This window comes from Myotis daubentonii, chromosome 10 (genome assembly GCF_963259705.1).
Source record: "Myotis daubentonii chromosome 10, mMyoDau2.1, whole genome shotgun sequence".
In the NCBI taxonomy this organism is placed as follows: domain Eukaryota; kingdom Metazoa; phylum Chordata; class Mammalia; order Chiroptera; family Vespertilionidae; genus Myotis; species Myotis daubentonii.
Window position 1 is genome coordinate 67,652,270 of NC_081849.1, and position 14,891 is coordinate 67,667,160.

Consider the following 14,891-nt stretch of genomic DNA (forward strand, 5'->3'; position numbering starts at 1 on the left):
CTAAAGCAACTTGGGTAAAAAATAAAATCTAAACTGAAATTACAGAATATTTAGGAAAGTATCACTGTGAACACGGTGCATAGCAGAACCTCTGAGATTCATGATAATAATAATTAAAAAAAAAGACAAACACCTAGCCTCGTGTGCTCTCATATTAAACAGGTAGAACACAAAGAAATGAATGAAGTACTCAACTAAGGGACTTAGCAAAAGAACAAAATAAATTCAAATTGAAGAAAAGAATTAATAAAAATGGAAACATCAAATAAGGCATTGTAAAATTTAAAAAAAACACAATGAAACAAATAGCTAACTTCATAGAGAAGAAAGGGAAAACACTAATATACGAAATGAGAAATAAAAATGAGAAAATACTCTCAGACGCAGAGGAAATTCAAAGAATTACAGGGGACATCTACAAAATATAAAAATATACAGCAATACAGCAGAAATGAACCTCAAGACTTTAACAACATGTATTTTTCAAAAAGGCAAATGTACACTTCATTAAAGTCAATATTTTATTGAAAAGCACCCTGAGGCAGTGGCTTGGATTTTGTAAAATAGGGTTATAAAACTAAAGATGTACCCAGCCAGCATGGCTCAGTGGTTGAGCATCGACCTATGAACCAGGAGATCACAGTTTGATTCCCGGTCAGGGCACATGCCCGAGTTATGGGCTCAATCCCCAGTGTAGGTGGGGCGTGCAGGAGGTGGCTGATCAATGATTCTCTTTCATCATTGATGTTTCTATCTCTCTTTCCCTGTCCCTTTCTCTCTGAAATAAATAAAAATATATTAAAAGGAAAAAAAACCCTAAAGATGTAACTTATTCTTTAGCAAAGCCTAAAAGGTCTAGTATCAATACTGAGGCTATGCCCTTATTTTGAAATATAATTCAACTTCCAAATGTAATTTTTTCAAGGATTCTAAAGTCCCGTTGAGAGTTCCCATTTGAACTGTTCAATTTAAAATCTACAGCTAAGAGTAAGGCAACACTGCTCTTATGTGGGTTACTTACAATGGCTTATGACATCTACGTTAAAATATTAAATCAATAAAAATAATTTACTGAATCATAATTACTAAAAAAAACCACTCTGGTGCACTGAGCTAACATTCCATTCCCAATAGGCAAGAAATTCAATATGGCTCTTTTCACATTGCCTCTATCTAGCACATTTTCATTTAATTCAAGCATGTGTATATGCAAACAAGGTTTCCTTTATGGGTAAAAATGTTCAAATATTTAAGTAATTTCTCATATTCACTCTCTCACAATTAAAAAAAGAAATCAATACCTCAAACTTATATGAGTTAGCTATGATCTAACTTTGGCTGCAGATCAAATACTATTAGCTATAGGGGTCTATTGCAAAAGCAGCATCAAAGAAAGCATATGATAAGGGAAGGGGATGTTTGGAGAAAATATTCTCACTCATATTAGAAAAACAGCTTCTGGAAAAATGGCTCAAAATTAGCCCTCGATTAAGGATGAATTTGCAGAGTCATTCTGGTATATATATCAGAGCCACACCTGTACTTTTCTAGTTCCTCCCATGCCATCAGGTTCTCCTTGAGAACTACTCTGTGAGGCCAAGCAGTGACTGCAAGAGGAAACAGCCATATGCTGAATGAGGTACCTGCCACTGTATCCATATTACAATTTAGGGGTGTATGCATATGGGTTGATATGCACCATAGACAAAATGAAGAACATGTAGGACATTTAATGCTGGAAGGACCCTAAGAAAACATCTAGTCTAACCTTCCTTTAAGTTCCACCAACTCCTCCTACCCACCCCCCCCCCCCAAAACAAAAAACCCAAATCACAAATAAGACCATTGAGAACTAGAGGAATAATTTGGTTAGTCCCAGGCCACAAACCAGTTGGAATAAAAAAAAAACTCCAATAAAAGGCCTTCTGGACTTTAATATGCTGTTAGCTCTAGTCCCACTTCATTTCCAGATATTGTGCACAAGTTCAGAAGAAGTACAACCCTTAGATGCCTTCTACAATTTCTCCATTTAAACTAGAAGCATAAGAATAAGAGTAATTCCCTTCCAAAAATCTGAGTAGCCAGTAAAAGAGCATATCTCTTGTTACTTTAGGAGACAAAGTTGAGACCAGTGTTAAGTAATATTTTGTGGAATAACAGCTGCCTCTGAATCTATGATGTGAATTTCCCTTCTTGAATTAGTAAGAATTAACTAAATTAACAGCATTAACTTGAATTAACTCTAATTTAGTTCCCACAATCTACATGACATACTGCCTTTGTGAAAAAAAGAATGGGTACTATAATAAATCTAACTGAGAGTGACCTCACAAGGTGATCTGATCATAAATTCCTAACTGGGCAGGTCATGGTGGGCAGTCACACCCCAGGCATGTAACTTCTTTAGCAAAAGGTTTATCTTTGCCTGAAGCAAGCCCTGTCCATTGTTTCTATGCATCTAGGTTAACACCTCTTTTCAGACTCCTCAGAAGCATAACCACCCTCAAGAGAGCACATAACCTTGTTAACTATCCTGTAATTCCAATCCTCACCTTGCTTTCTCCCACCTTCATGTAATCTTCCTTACATTCCCTCCTTAATTCCCAATGTATAAAGGAAACTGCAAAACTGTCCTTCTCCAGAGCATTGGAGATTTTGCTCTTGGCAATGGTTGTCAGTTTGACTTAGAGATCTGAATGTTTCTCACATCAACACCTTCAACCTCAGGACCTCACATCTCGAAGCAGATGTTTTAATGGCAACTTTTCTTAAGAAGAAATCAGTCTTTTTTAAAAAAATATTTTTTACAGAGAGAAAGGAAGAGAGAGATAGAAACATCAGTGATGAGAGAGAATCATTGATCGGCTGCCTCCTGCACACCCCACATTGGGGATTGAGCCCACAATCCGGGCATGTGCCCCGACTGGGAATCGAACTGTAACCTACTGGTTCATAGGTCGATACTCAACCACTGAGCCACACTGGCCAGGCAAGAAGATATCAATCTCAGTGCAACACATTTATTTTCCTTTCTATCCTTCTACTTTTGTGCACCTTTAAAAACATTTTTTAAAGCAATGTACACCCATAAATATAATTTAAACAGTGGCTTCTAGTTTCCTGACCCCAAATTACCACACTGGGCTTTGGAATTTGACAATGTGGTTTGCCAGCTCAAAAGAAACAACCCAACCAATTATAACAGTAAAAGATTAACATCTTAATCCCACAGGAGAATGCCAAACTGGTCAACATTTGGTCGACCCATTAGAAAAAACACATAAACCAAAGGGCTCCTCTGATGACATTTTTACAAAACACTGCCACAAGAAACTGCTTTTTCTCTTTTCAAATAGAAATGGATAGGATAGAAATACCATAATGTTTTGAGAGTCAGAATGTAAGATTCAAATATCACATGACCAGGAGGCAAAAAAAAAAAAATCTGCAAACTCTGCCTCCTCAAGAAAATTACTGTGATCTCATAGCATTGCTGAAATTTGAAATTCAGAAACTATCCAGTGATGAAAGCCCTGAGGGGTAGCACAAGGTACCTGTCTGAAGAATTCCTCCAGCAGTGACATCGTCCAGCGATGATGGAGCTCCCACGCCTTCGCAGGATGGCTAATGTCTGCCGTGTGCAGCATCAGGGATAATGCTTTCGGCTTTTCAATCCTGTAAACCCAAAGGAACCAAGCACATGCTGATCAAGCTCTCAGAACCTCAATAAGAGTTTCTTTAAAAAGCATTAATTTTTTAATCTCTCCTGTTCTCCTGTGTCAAGCCTCACTTCGGCTGAACTGAGGGGAAAGCATCGCATCATCCTGCAACTGGAATATCCACCAGCTAAGTCTCCATGTGTGTGGAGCTGGACACTTCAAAAACGGACTCAAAACAATTTCTGCAATGACTGGCTCATTCAAAAAGACAAAACTCCAAGAGCCACTCGCTGACTTGTGTGTGTCACCTCTGCATTGAGTAGATCTTTGATAATTTGGTTTCCTGCAGGAAAATACTTTTAGTTCTAACTGGGACAAATTATTATGGCCCCTTTTATATATTTCAACCCTGATGAGAATCTGTGATATATGCAATTCTCATGCTTTTTCCTCCAAACGTCCCCAGTTACTATGAGACTTTTCGACAAAGTTCTCTGAAGGAGGTACACTTTAAAGAAGCAACAACATGGGCCAGTTCCAGCTCAAACACCTATAAAAAAACAAGTGACACAGACACACTCACGCTTCCGGCTGCTGCAGAGCAGTTTTCATCGCCTTGATCTGTTGGAAATGACAGGACATATCCGTGGCCATCACCATCTCAATTACCAAGGTCCGAAATTCCCTTTCAAGGACACCCCATGGAGGAAAAAAAGGTGAAAGTCAAAAACGGAAAGTAAAAATTAGTTTATTTTTTGCCACTTCCCAACCAAATCTGTTAATTAGTTGTGACATCTGTAATCTAACTTGAGCCTGAAACTGTCTCACAGGTCCCTAAGCTACCCCTGTCTCCTAATCTTCAAACTGGATAATATTGATTGATGTTTTCAAGTTCACTGATTCTTTCTTCTGTCTTCTCCAACTTGCTACTAAGCCAGTGTAGTAATTTTTCAATTTAAATATTTGACTTGTCAGTTCTAAAATGTGTTTGCTCTTGTTTATATTTTCATTCCACTGGTTAAATTTTACTGTACTTTATTACAAGCATATTTCCCTTTACCTCACTGAGCATAAATATAAGAACTGCTTTAAAAGTCTTAGTCTGATTATTCCAACAACAGTTCATCTGAGAGACTGCATCTATTGATTGTCTTTTCCCCTGCAAATAAGTCACATTTTCCTGTTCTTTGCATGCCATTTAGATGGTCACAGAATTTGAGTTTCCCCTGATTTTTTGACTCTCTCTTTTCTGGGGTTTTAACTCACTCGATAGCAGCTCTAGTTGTTCCTAACCAGGTCTCTCTAGCCAGAAATGCAGTGAAGACCTTTGTATAAATATGGTTTTAGCCAACTAGTGCTGTTGCCTTGACACAGACTGTCTTCAGGGTAAAGTCACAAAAATGTCACATTCACTTCATCCTGTCACAGTCTCCAGATATTGACACCCCTTCAAAATGTGCCTAAGTTTGTGCATTCTCAAGTCAGTGGGGTTGTGTTTGTTTGTTTGTATTTGATCATAGTTTATAGCCATTATGTGCAGGAGGACTGGCTTATTAGCAGCTTATCCGGTCTGCTGAAAGTGGAATGCCATGTAAATAAATGGTAACACGTTCATCTACAAAGATCCTAAAAGGTCAAATGCACTTATGTATTCAAACAAATCTATCAGATATTAAAATTGCTTTCCTACAAAGAAACAGGAGACTATGTGTAAGTTATCTTTGGTTAATGGATTTCTTCAAAGCAGCATACTAGTACTTCATCTCTCCTCACCGTTCCTTTCCTGGCCTCCCTGTCTCATCCTTACCTCCAGTCATCCTTGGAGAGGTTGATCAAAATATTCATTTCCTCATCCTCTTGCAGAAGGCGATAAACTGCACTTAAGTGATGATTTTCCAATACAGACTTATCATTGTACAGAATAGCTGGGTCGGACCTGAACAGAAAGCCAAAAAATAATCTGGTACGTTAAACGGTTGAGACTTTTCAGGTTAACTCTTTCAAGCTAGAATACACCATCTCTTCTCCCTGTGTTTAGCAATTACCTTCGCCCCAATGCCGTTTATGTCAACAAAAAAGCTAAAACGAACACTGTAAATGATCAATTGATATATGTAGGGTATTTTAATGTCAATATGTGGATGTAAAATAGGTGCCACCTAATCTGAGAACTCTCTGAAAACTGTTCATAAGCAGACCTCCATGATTTTTGCTGGTGGCAGCAAAGATAATTTTTTTAAATGTGGGTCAAGTAGAACTTCTTATATTTTCTAGAACAACTTTAATGTTTTTATTAAATAAAAGAATTTATTTTATCTCTAGTTCTCTGAACACATACCACCTGGCAGGTACAGCTTGCAAGTTCCTCTGGTTGTAGCTTGATCTTAAAATTGCTTATTTTTTGTTAATCCTTACCAGAGTATATTTTTCCATTGATTTTTAGAGAGAGTGGAGGGAGGGGGAAAGACAAAGAGAGAGAAACATCGATCTGAGAGAGACACATCGATTGGTTGCCTCCCACATGAGCCCCAAACAGGGCCAGGGATAGAGCCTGCAAACAAGATATGTGCCCTTGACTGAAACTGAACCCAGGACCCTTCAGTCCGAGGGCCGATGCTCTATCCACTGAGCCAAACCAGCTAGGGCCTCGCTTCTTTTGATTCCTATGTCAAGGCCCAGTTAACCCTACTGTCAGATTCTCTCTAGTTCTGAATCTTTGTCTTAAGAGAAGGTAAGTTCTCAGTCCAGGAGAGGGCAGATAAGGTTTCATTCTAAATGCAAATGACAATTGACAGTACAGCTGCCTGGGATTCTGTACTGAGAGGACTATGAAGGATAAGCCTGTAGCTAGTAAGAAAAAAAATACCCAAATTGATTAGTGATGTCTGTGTCAGTCTACAGGTTCAGTGTCGGGCACTTGGACCCGTATTTAATATCCCCGCAGAATTTTGCTAGGGAGGGTGCAGAAGTTGCCCATGGTGAAAGGCCTGCATGAGACAGTCACCATGGCAACTTTGGTGGTCCTAACTCCCCAAGCCTATGCCGCTGAACAGAGAAGAAATAGAATTAGGGAGACTGGGATGAGCACCACCAGAATCCCAGAGGTCAGAGGGTGAGAAGGCTCAGTTATTGTTCACGTCAACAAAGACACTCTAGTCCTTGCCCGTCCCCACTGATTTAGTCTACATGGCATCTGCGCCTTTCTGTACATTGCTCCAGCTCCTATTAAAAATAGGTAACAAGGAGCTAGCATTAGAAGAGAGGAAAAGGAGATACGTATTAGATGTGAATAAAATATGAGAATTAGGAGCAGATGACTTTACACTCTAAGTCTTGATCGAAACTTACCCAGCTGGTCTCTTGATTAAAATTCATTTTTCCAGCCCAGCCAGTGGGTGTTGCTAAATGGTTAGCATCGACCTATGAACCAGGAGGTCATGGTTCAATTCCCCATCAGGGCACATGCCTAGGTTGCAGGCTCAATCCCCAATATGGGGGGTGCGGGAAGCAGCCAATCAGTGATTCTCTCTCATTATTGATGTTTCCATCTCTCTCTCTCCTTTTTCCTCTCTGAAATCAATAAAAATATATTTAAAAATTTTTTTAAATTCATTTTTCCAGAAACTCAAAATAGAGTAACCATACAAAAGAAAGGTGACTGACTCCTTGCTGGCTTATAAAACCCTCTCCCTGACCCCTCTTGCCTCTCCTCCACACATTTCAACGTCCTCACCGGGTCTGGATGTGGAAGTTGTTGGTGGTTCCCGTGTGCTCGTAGTCATGGATGGCAGCTGAGAAGATGATAGCAAAAATCTCCAGCTCCGTCAGCCAGTTCTGAAAGGGAGATTACAGAGCAATCAGATAATGTGCCTCTGACTTCAGCTTACTGACAACACACCCACATTGCTGTCTTTCCACCCTGCAGCTGGTCAGCTCTTGCCAGACACATGTTTTTGGAAAGACAGAAACGGTGTTTTTCTTCTGTAAAGAGATGAGGGGACAGGTGATTTGAAAACAGCATGCCTGCCCTGGCTGGTGTGGCTCAGTTGGTTGAGTGTCATCCCATGCACCAAAAGGTCACCAGTTCTATTTCAAGTCAGGGCACATGTCCAGGCTGTGGACTTGATCCCCAGGAGGGGGGTGTGCAGGAGGCAGAAAACAATGAACATGCAGACACTGAAAGCCCTCATCACATCCTCTCTCAAATTCCAAAGTTCCAAAATAGATGCAGAAAAAAATTAAAAATTTCAATGTGATACCAAGCTGTAAGTGTAACAGAAGACCTAATGTCTGCCCACTCGAAGGTGGGCAGGTAGAGAGAGAGATGGAAAGGTGACACCTGGCCTCCCACTTTATGTGTGCTAAAGTTTGAAGAGACTTGTCCCATCCACTCCACCAAAACCGGCTGTAGTTCAGTGGTCTTCAAAGTGTGTTCCCTGGACCAGCAGAGTTAGCATCACCTGTGTTTCACAAACCACCCAGATAGATCTGATGCACGGCAGAGTTCGAGAAGCATTTGAAGCTCCCTTAGTGACTTCCATCTCAGAGACTCTATGGGGTTCATTGATGTTTCCCACCCTTTCTGTAAACCATACCGACCAATGTCCACATGACCGAATACCCACCACTGCGAGCTGCCTTTGGTACCCTCTGCTCACTTTTGTTACTAATTCAATTGATGCTTATAAGTTTCAGTGTGGCTTATTCCAAACGCTGTTTTGACCAATTGCACTGTTATAATAATTATGTAATTAAATATGACACAAGCCAATAAAATATGAACTCAAAAATAGAGTTATATCCATAGAACCTAAGCTCAATGCGCTAGGTAGTCACTAAAAAATTGTCCAAATAGGTGAGACGTCGGCAGAGTGTGGCTGGCTGGATGTTCTGGTCGAGAGCCCACGTGGCTGAAATGAAGGTGTTAGGGAGCCTGCATTCCTTTCTGAAGCTCTGTGGGAAAGTCTGCCTCCAGGGACATTCAAGGCATTGGCAATTCAGTTCCTTCTCACGCTTTCCATTGGCTCTCTCCCTCTTCCAGCTAGCACACTCTTTTGCCACCCCTGTTGCCTTTTAAGGATTAATAACCTTCATTGTACCTCCAAAGTCCCCTTTGCCACCTAATAAAACATACTAATAAGTGTGACAACTCATAAGAAGTCAAAGGTCATGGGGGCCAAAACTCTGCTGACCATAAAGACTAATAAAATTACTTGGCACTCTTTAACTAGGATGCCATTTAGAAGTCTTGACCTTTCCCTTACGAATATGATGACATCATCTATGATCAAAAGAACAAGATGCACAGCTTCTCTCCTCTTAAAAAATAAGCAAAAGGAGATCAACTAAAGGACTTGTATGCATGCATATAAGCATAACCAATGGACATAAGACACTGGGGAATAGGGGAGGCTAGGGGACTGTCTAGGGCGGGGGGATAAAATGGACACATATGTAATACCCTTTGTAATACTTTAAGCAATAAAAAAAAAATAAGCAAAAGAAAATTAATGGCACCTTGGACGACAAATGCAACGAAAGGGGCCAAGGGGTTGCTTTGGAGTTTGGACTCTTTTGACCTAAATCAAAAGCTGACTGGAGCCTGGGGTCTGATTCCTGACTATGCAATCAGAAACTCTTCAATCCAATTCTGTTCAAGGGTTGTCCTTTAGAAGTGAGCAAAACAAATCTGAAAGGATCAAGCGCCTGCCAGGCATGTGAGCGAAGCAGTAATGAGTGATTTACACAGATCACAATGAGTCGATGTCGAGGCCCAGGCATCGCTTTGTCAATGGGATGTTTTGGTTCCCTATGTGTCTCACACTTTATGAAACTGGAATGATTTAAAGCATTTCCCTCCTCTTGGTTTGTAATGAAAGGTTAGAGTGGCAATGTGCTCTCCATTCATCGGATTGCTTCCCACTACTTTTGTAAGCTTGCAGTGAAAGAAGTTTGTTTTGAGCTGCATTTCAGAGAGAGAGTGGGTGGAAAGCAGTTTCTATATTTAGGAATTATTCTGAATATGGCCTGAATTGATCATAAAAATTCAATGGCAAATAAGCGCAATTAAGAACATTATGCAGTATGTCACGATCATTGGCTGCTATGATATAACATTTACGTTAATGATAACTTGCATTAGCATAAACGCTTGGGAGTTTTTCTTGAGGGCCAAAATAAAAATCTGTGTATAATTCACCTTTATATCTCCATAGTACATACACAGTAGGAACTAACTAAATATATGTTGAATAGATAAGTCCAAAGTACATCTTCACATCATATTTCTGATACTTTATTCCAAACTGTCATAGCATTTCTACAAGATAGAGTATTTTTCACCATTTTAGAAATGCGGAAATCCTGACTCAGAGATTCAAGCAATTCATCATAGGTCACAGTCTAATAAGTAATTAAACAAGGATTTCTATCCAACTATATCTAGCTCCAAAGCCCACACTCCTCCCACTGTATCCCATTTTAATTCAGTGAGAAATTAGACCAAGTCATTCAACATGGCCTTGTTGAAAAGATAATAAATGTGTACTGGGTTTATGGGCTAATGAATAACCATACCCACAGAATGTCTATCTCTGAAGAAGATTTCAAAGTAAAAGGGCATAGAGACCAACCATAGAGACCTGGCTGTTTGTGTAATCCTAGCGTTCCCATCTGTACTCACAGCGACGCCTGTCTTATAGAGGAGGTAGTGCACCGTCTGTGTGACGTCCGCAGCATGCACTAAGTTGTGGTAAGGATTTTTATGCTTGCTGTATCCCACTTCCAGGGCCTCCACAAATGAGACGAGTGCTGAAATGGGGATCTGAAAAAGAGTAGTAAGTTTAATGGGCTAGTGGTTTAGTAGCTTTAAGTGAGGAAAAAAACATTACACAGGATCAGCTCAAAGACATGTAGGGCAGAAGGGTATGTGTTCATCTATTCCTCAAGCAAAGGTTTGGGTCTTTTATTTCTCGAGAAATAAATGAGCACATACTATGCAGTGCATATCGTTTATTTATGACAAAACATAAAGTACACGAGATCTTAGGTCATGAAATGATTGCAAAACAAATATAAGCTGCCACCTCCAGAAAACTGTGCCCTTTAGGGAAAGTGATTGTATGTATGGACACGTTAAAAAAAAAGACATCGTCTGTTATATATGGAAGCAGAAACAACCTGTGTCCTTATGTCTGTTACTCGACAGTTTATTATGGGTGCCTTGCAATGTGGAATAATATTTCCAATTAGCCTAATTGCTTTTCTGTCTCAAATATGTATAAATACATCCCTTCTTTCTCTATGTGGCAGAAACTGGAGGACAACTGCAAAATGTAGAAAATAAGGGCACCCTTATGACAGTTATTGTGTAAGTTTTGGGGATCAATTCCTTGGTTTGGGGTAAATTATCAAGTTCAGGACTGGAGGAAAAGGAAAGAGTGCATGTTCCTGGAGACTAAACATCACATCAGGAAGGAAAAAAGAGAACAGTTCTACTGGGATGCTTTGCGAGAGCCCATAACATGTTCTTTCTGGAGCCCAGTCTTCAACAATTCGGCTTTAAAAATTTAAACATTGCCTTGTAGATGTCAAAGATCAATTTTCATTTTTGAAAAGGAAGTCCCAAGAAACCTAGATTCTCGGGGCTGTTCATGAGTGGTCTGTGACCCCTGAAATTCATGGAGCTTTGCTCTGCTGACAATGTCTCAGGCATTCACCGGGTTTTCAAACAGGCCTCTGGTGCAAAATAAATTAAGGACCACTGCCATCAAATATTTCTGGCCATGTAAGAAATACACAGTCCTTTGGAAAGTGCTAAGGCACCGTGCTGTCCAGAGAAGTCAATATTTTGCAGAGAAAAAGGCCTGCATTTTCCAGAAGCTCATCCCTAGGATGAGGGACATCTGAGAAACATAATACGACAGATGTCAGCCGATGAATTCACAGGTTGCCTGGAGAACCCGACCCGACCTCCAGACTCTGCGAGTGAGAGGCTGAAGGGATTGCACACTGGAAACGATTCGTGCTCTTTACTTAAGGCGGAAGAATTCATTGGAAGCATGAATGGCCGGGCAATACCAATGACCCGTCAAGATGATTAGTGAGGGTATTTGTCTGCATTTGAGTCAAGTGATGGGAAAAAAAGTCTGCAGAGGCAGCCGTCCTGCATTCTGTCTCCACCAGTGTCTCCCCGCTGATGGAGGAGAATTTACATGAAATCAGGCTGAAATGAGATCAGTGAGCAGAGCCACGGGGAGTTCTGCTAGCGCAAGCTTCGGGTGGTACTTCCCAGGAAGACTGGGATCAAAATGTGCGACTCCAGCCTCTCCCTGACCAAGGAGCCCCACCAGGCAGGGAAATAATGAAAAGTTCCCACCACGGAGGAGGCCATGGCAGCGACTGTCCAGACGATGCGTCACTACGTCACCCCGAGCAGTCTGGGGTCTGTATTAAAAGGATTCTCTTGGCCTCAGCCCCCCAAATCATGCAAGGATAGGTAAATGTGTGCTTGTTGTTTTTTCCATTAGGCACTGACCTTGAAACGGCTGATCAGATCGTAGCGTGTGAGTAATTCATAGAAAATGAATTTCAGTGCATGGTCCCCGCTGGCTTCATTGAGAGAAAAGACATCAAAGGACCACCTGTCCACATCCTACAGGACCAGGCAGAGAGAAAGATGCATTAGTCCACAGCCACTTCCATAGCCACCAATTCCTCCCTGGGGAGTCGGCCTGGGATTTCACACTCACACTTTTTCCATCCTGGCAGACCTACATAGCATTTACTGATCAAATATTAAATAGTCTTATAACTAATAACAGCAGCTATAATTTATTGAGTGCCTACCATATCTAGGCGGCATGACCAGTAATAAAGACATAATTTATCCGGAAAACCACTCTAAGGGATAGGCTTTATTACTCACATTTTACAGATGAGAAAACTGAGAAGTGACCTCATTTCCCTAAAGCCCCATCGCAAGTAAGTGCTGGGGACACACAAACACATGGTCACCCTAAGCTCGGGCTCTGTCCATTAAGCCCTTCCACTCCCTGCCCCGGCTGAATTTCAAATTTTTAATTCATTGACAACAACCTTCAGTGCTTCCCTATTCGGAACTTCTCCCCAGTCCCTTGATGCCATCTGCAGACTTCCTCTTAGTCCACAGTTGAGGATATCAACCCACTTTAAAGTGTTCAGAAACACACACGATATAGAATACAGAACAACATGTCACTTTGATCCAAACTGCTGCGCTGAATCCAAGGAGAAAGCCTTTATTTCATGGATCAGAAAAAATGTCACCACATCTGGAGTCACTGACCAGGGGACTTGGTCCTCGAATCTGTAAGTCACCTTACTGGAAAAAGTAAAACTAAGACCTAAGCTGAACACACACCCCATATACCATTTTTTAAGTTCAAAGTCTTATTTATCTATAAATATCTATGCCAGAATATATATAAACACTGCCTGATGTGTCTTTGACTTATAACCAACTATTTATAAACAAAGGTGTGTTTAACCAATAGGTAAAGCAACAGTCTCACTTTCTCATTATGACAGAGTCTCACTTTCAGTAGAGAAAGTGTGTGGCTGTGAGCATGACAATAAGGACCCACGTGATGCCACGTGGAGTCTGGGCAGGGTGTCAGATGGTGCCGAGAAAAACCTGGGCTACCAGGCACCACTGGCCTGAGGGGCTCTCATCTCAGCCCGCACTGCATCCCAACATCACCCATCCATCCCAATCCTGTCTCTCTCCAAACGTCCCACTGTCAAGTTCATACCAAGGTCATCAAGGGTGGCTCTTGTGGATGCCAGGGCACAGAAAAATGGAATCATTTACAGGGAAAGCCACATTTTTCCGAAAGTACCTCAAACTGGATTATTTCAATTCATACCAGTGGTAACCTCACCTCCATTTTCAATAATTTCTCCTCCACTATAATAACTAAAGAAATCGCTACAAGTATTGAGCACATTTTTTTGTACCAGGCACAGTGTAAGGTAATTTATCCACATTTGCAAATCCTCACAACTCTGGAAATAGGTGTTACTTTCCCCAGATTTACAGATGGAACTTCAGAGAGATGAAATAAAGTGTCTATTCAGTAGCAGAACCCAGTATTAACTCCTGTGACACCACCTAGCGATAGCCTCGCCAGCAGACGACATTGTAAATTCCATAAATATAAGCTGTAACCCAGGCCTCATAAACACCCCAAGAGGGCCCAGACCAGCCGTGGGCAAACTATGGCCCGCAGGCCAGATCCGGCCCATTTGAAATGAATAAAACTATTGAAAAAAAAGACCGTACCCTTTTATGTAATGATGTTTACTTTGAATTTATATTAGTTCACACAAACACTCCATCCATGCTTTTGTTCCGGCCCTCCGGTCCAGTTTAAGAACCCATTGTGGCCCTCGAGTCAAAAAGTTTGCCCACCCCTGGCCCAGACTATAGACGGTGGGGCCATTTAAGCTTAACCCAAGAACGGAACCTTCACCCTGATGGCTATAATTGGCATTGCCATGACATCCATTCTCTGACGATTAGTCCTAAAGAAAAGTCCTCTGACTACTCAGTAGGTGGGACAACATTTTGTCATATGTGACAATTTTTAATCCTATTCTCCAGAATGAATAAAACAAGAGAAAGGCTACTCCTGGAAATAAAGAGATGATCATAGCAAGAAGCCCAATTTATTCCGAACATTAGGACTTAGAGAGATGAGAGGATGAGTAAGTAGACAGCAGGATGGACGTCCTCTCAGGCCCTCCTTTTCAGAAGGCTTCGCCTTGATTCTCAAATTGTAATGTTCTTCAGAGCCCCTGGGGGTGCTCAGGGAAAATGCTGATTTTCAGGCGGGGGACTCTGCGAAGTCATAGTGTGGGGTGTGGAATCTGCATTTAACAAGCACCTAGTTTAACTGTTTTAAACCAATCTTCCTCTCTTACTAAACTTGGTTCAAGTACCATTCCCGTGAAGAACTGCACAGACTTCCTAACAGTCTGACCTTACGTAAAGGAAGGCTGAGCCGCCTCATTTCCTCCCACTTTAAACCTGGAGTCTCTCCAGGATGTCCCTTCTGCAGTCACACAAACAGACGCCCTTCCAAAGAACAGAACACGTCTACATTCCCAGTAACCCCACCTCAGAGGGCTCGAGAGGAAACACCCCAGAAGCTATTGAATGGGAAATATAGAAGAACAGAAATGCCACATATT

The 14,891-nt window shown here is 41.2% G+C and overlaps 1 protein-coding gene across 6 annotated transcripts in view; it reads right to left on the bottom strand.

Moving 5' to 3' along the window:
- The window catches only part of PDE1C (phosphodiesterase 1C), a 298,902-nt gene that overhangs the window by 66,600 nt on the left and 217,411 nt on the right, over positions 1–14,891 (bottom strand). For all 6 annotated transcript variants that reach the window (XM_059712696.1, XM_059712698.1, XM_059712699.1 and 3 more), the window contains 6 exons: positions 12,196–12,312; positions 10,342–10,482; positions 7,393–7,493; positions 5,467–5,595; positions 4,243–4,344; positions 3,555–3,675 (listed from right to left, as the gene is read on the bottom strand). In XM_059712696.1, coding sequence (XP_059568679.1) covers positions 3,555–3,675; positions 4,243–4,344; positions 5,467–5,595; positions 7,393–7,493; positions 10,342–10,482; positions 12,196–12,312 — 711 coding nt within the window. The remainder of the gene's footprint in view (positions 1–3,554; positions 3,676–4,242; positions 4,345–5,466; positions 5,596–7,392; positions 7,494–10,341; positions 10,483–12,195; positions 12,313–14,891) is intronic.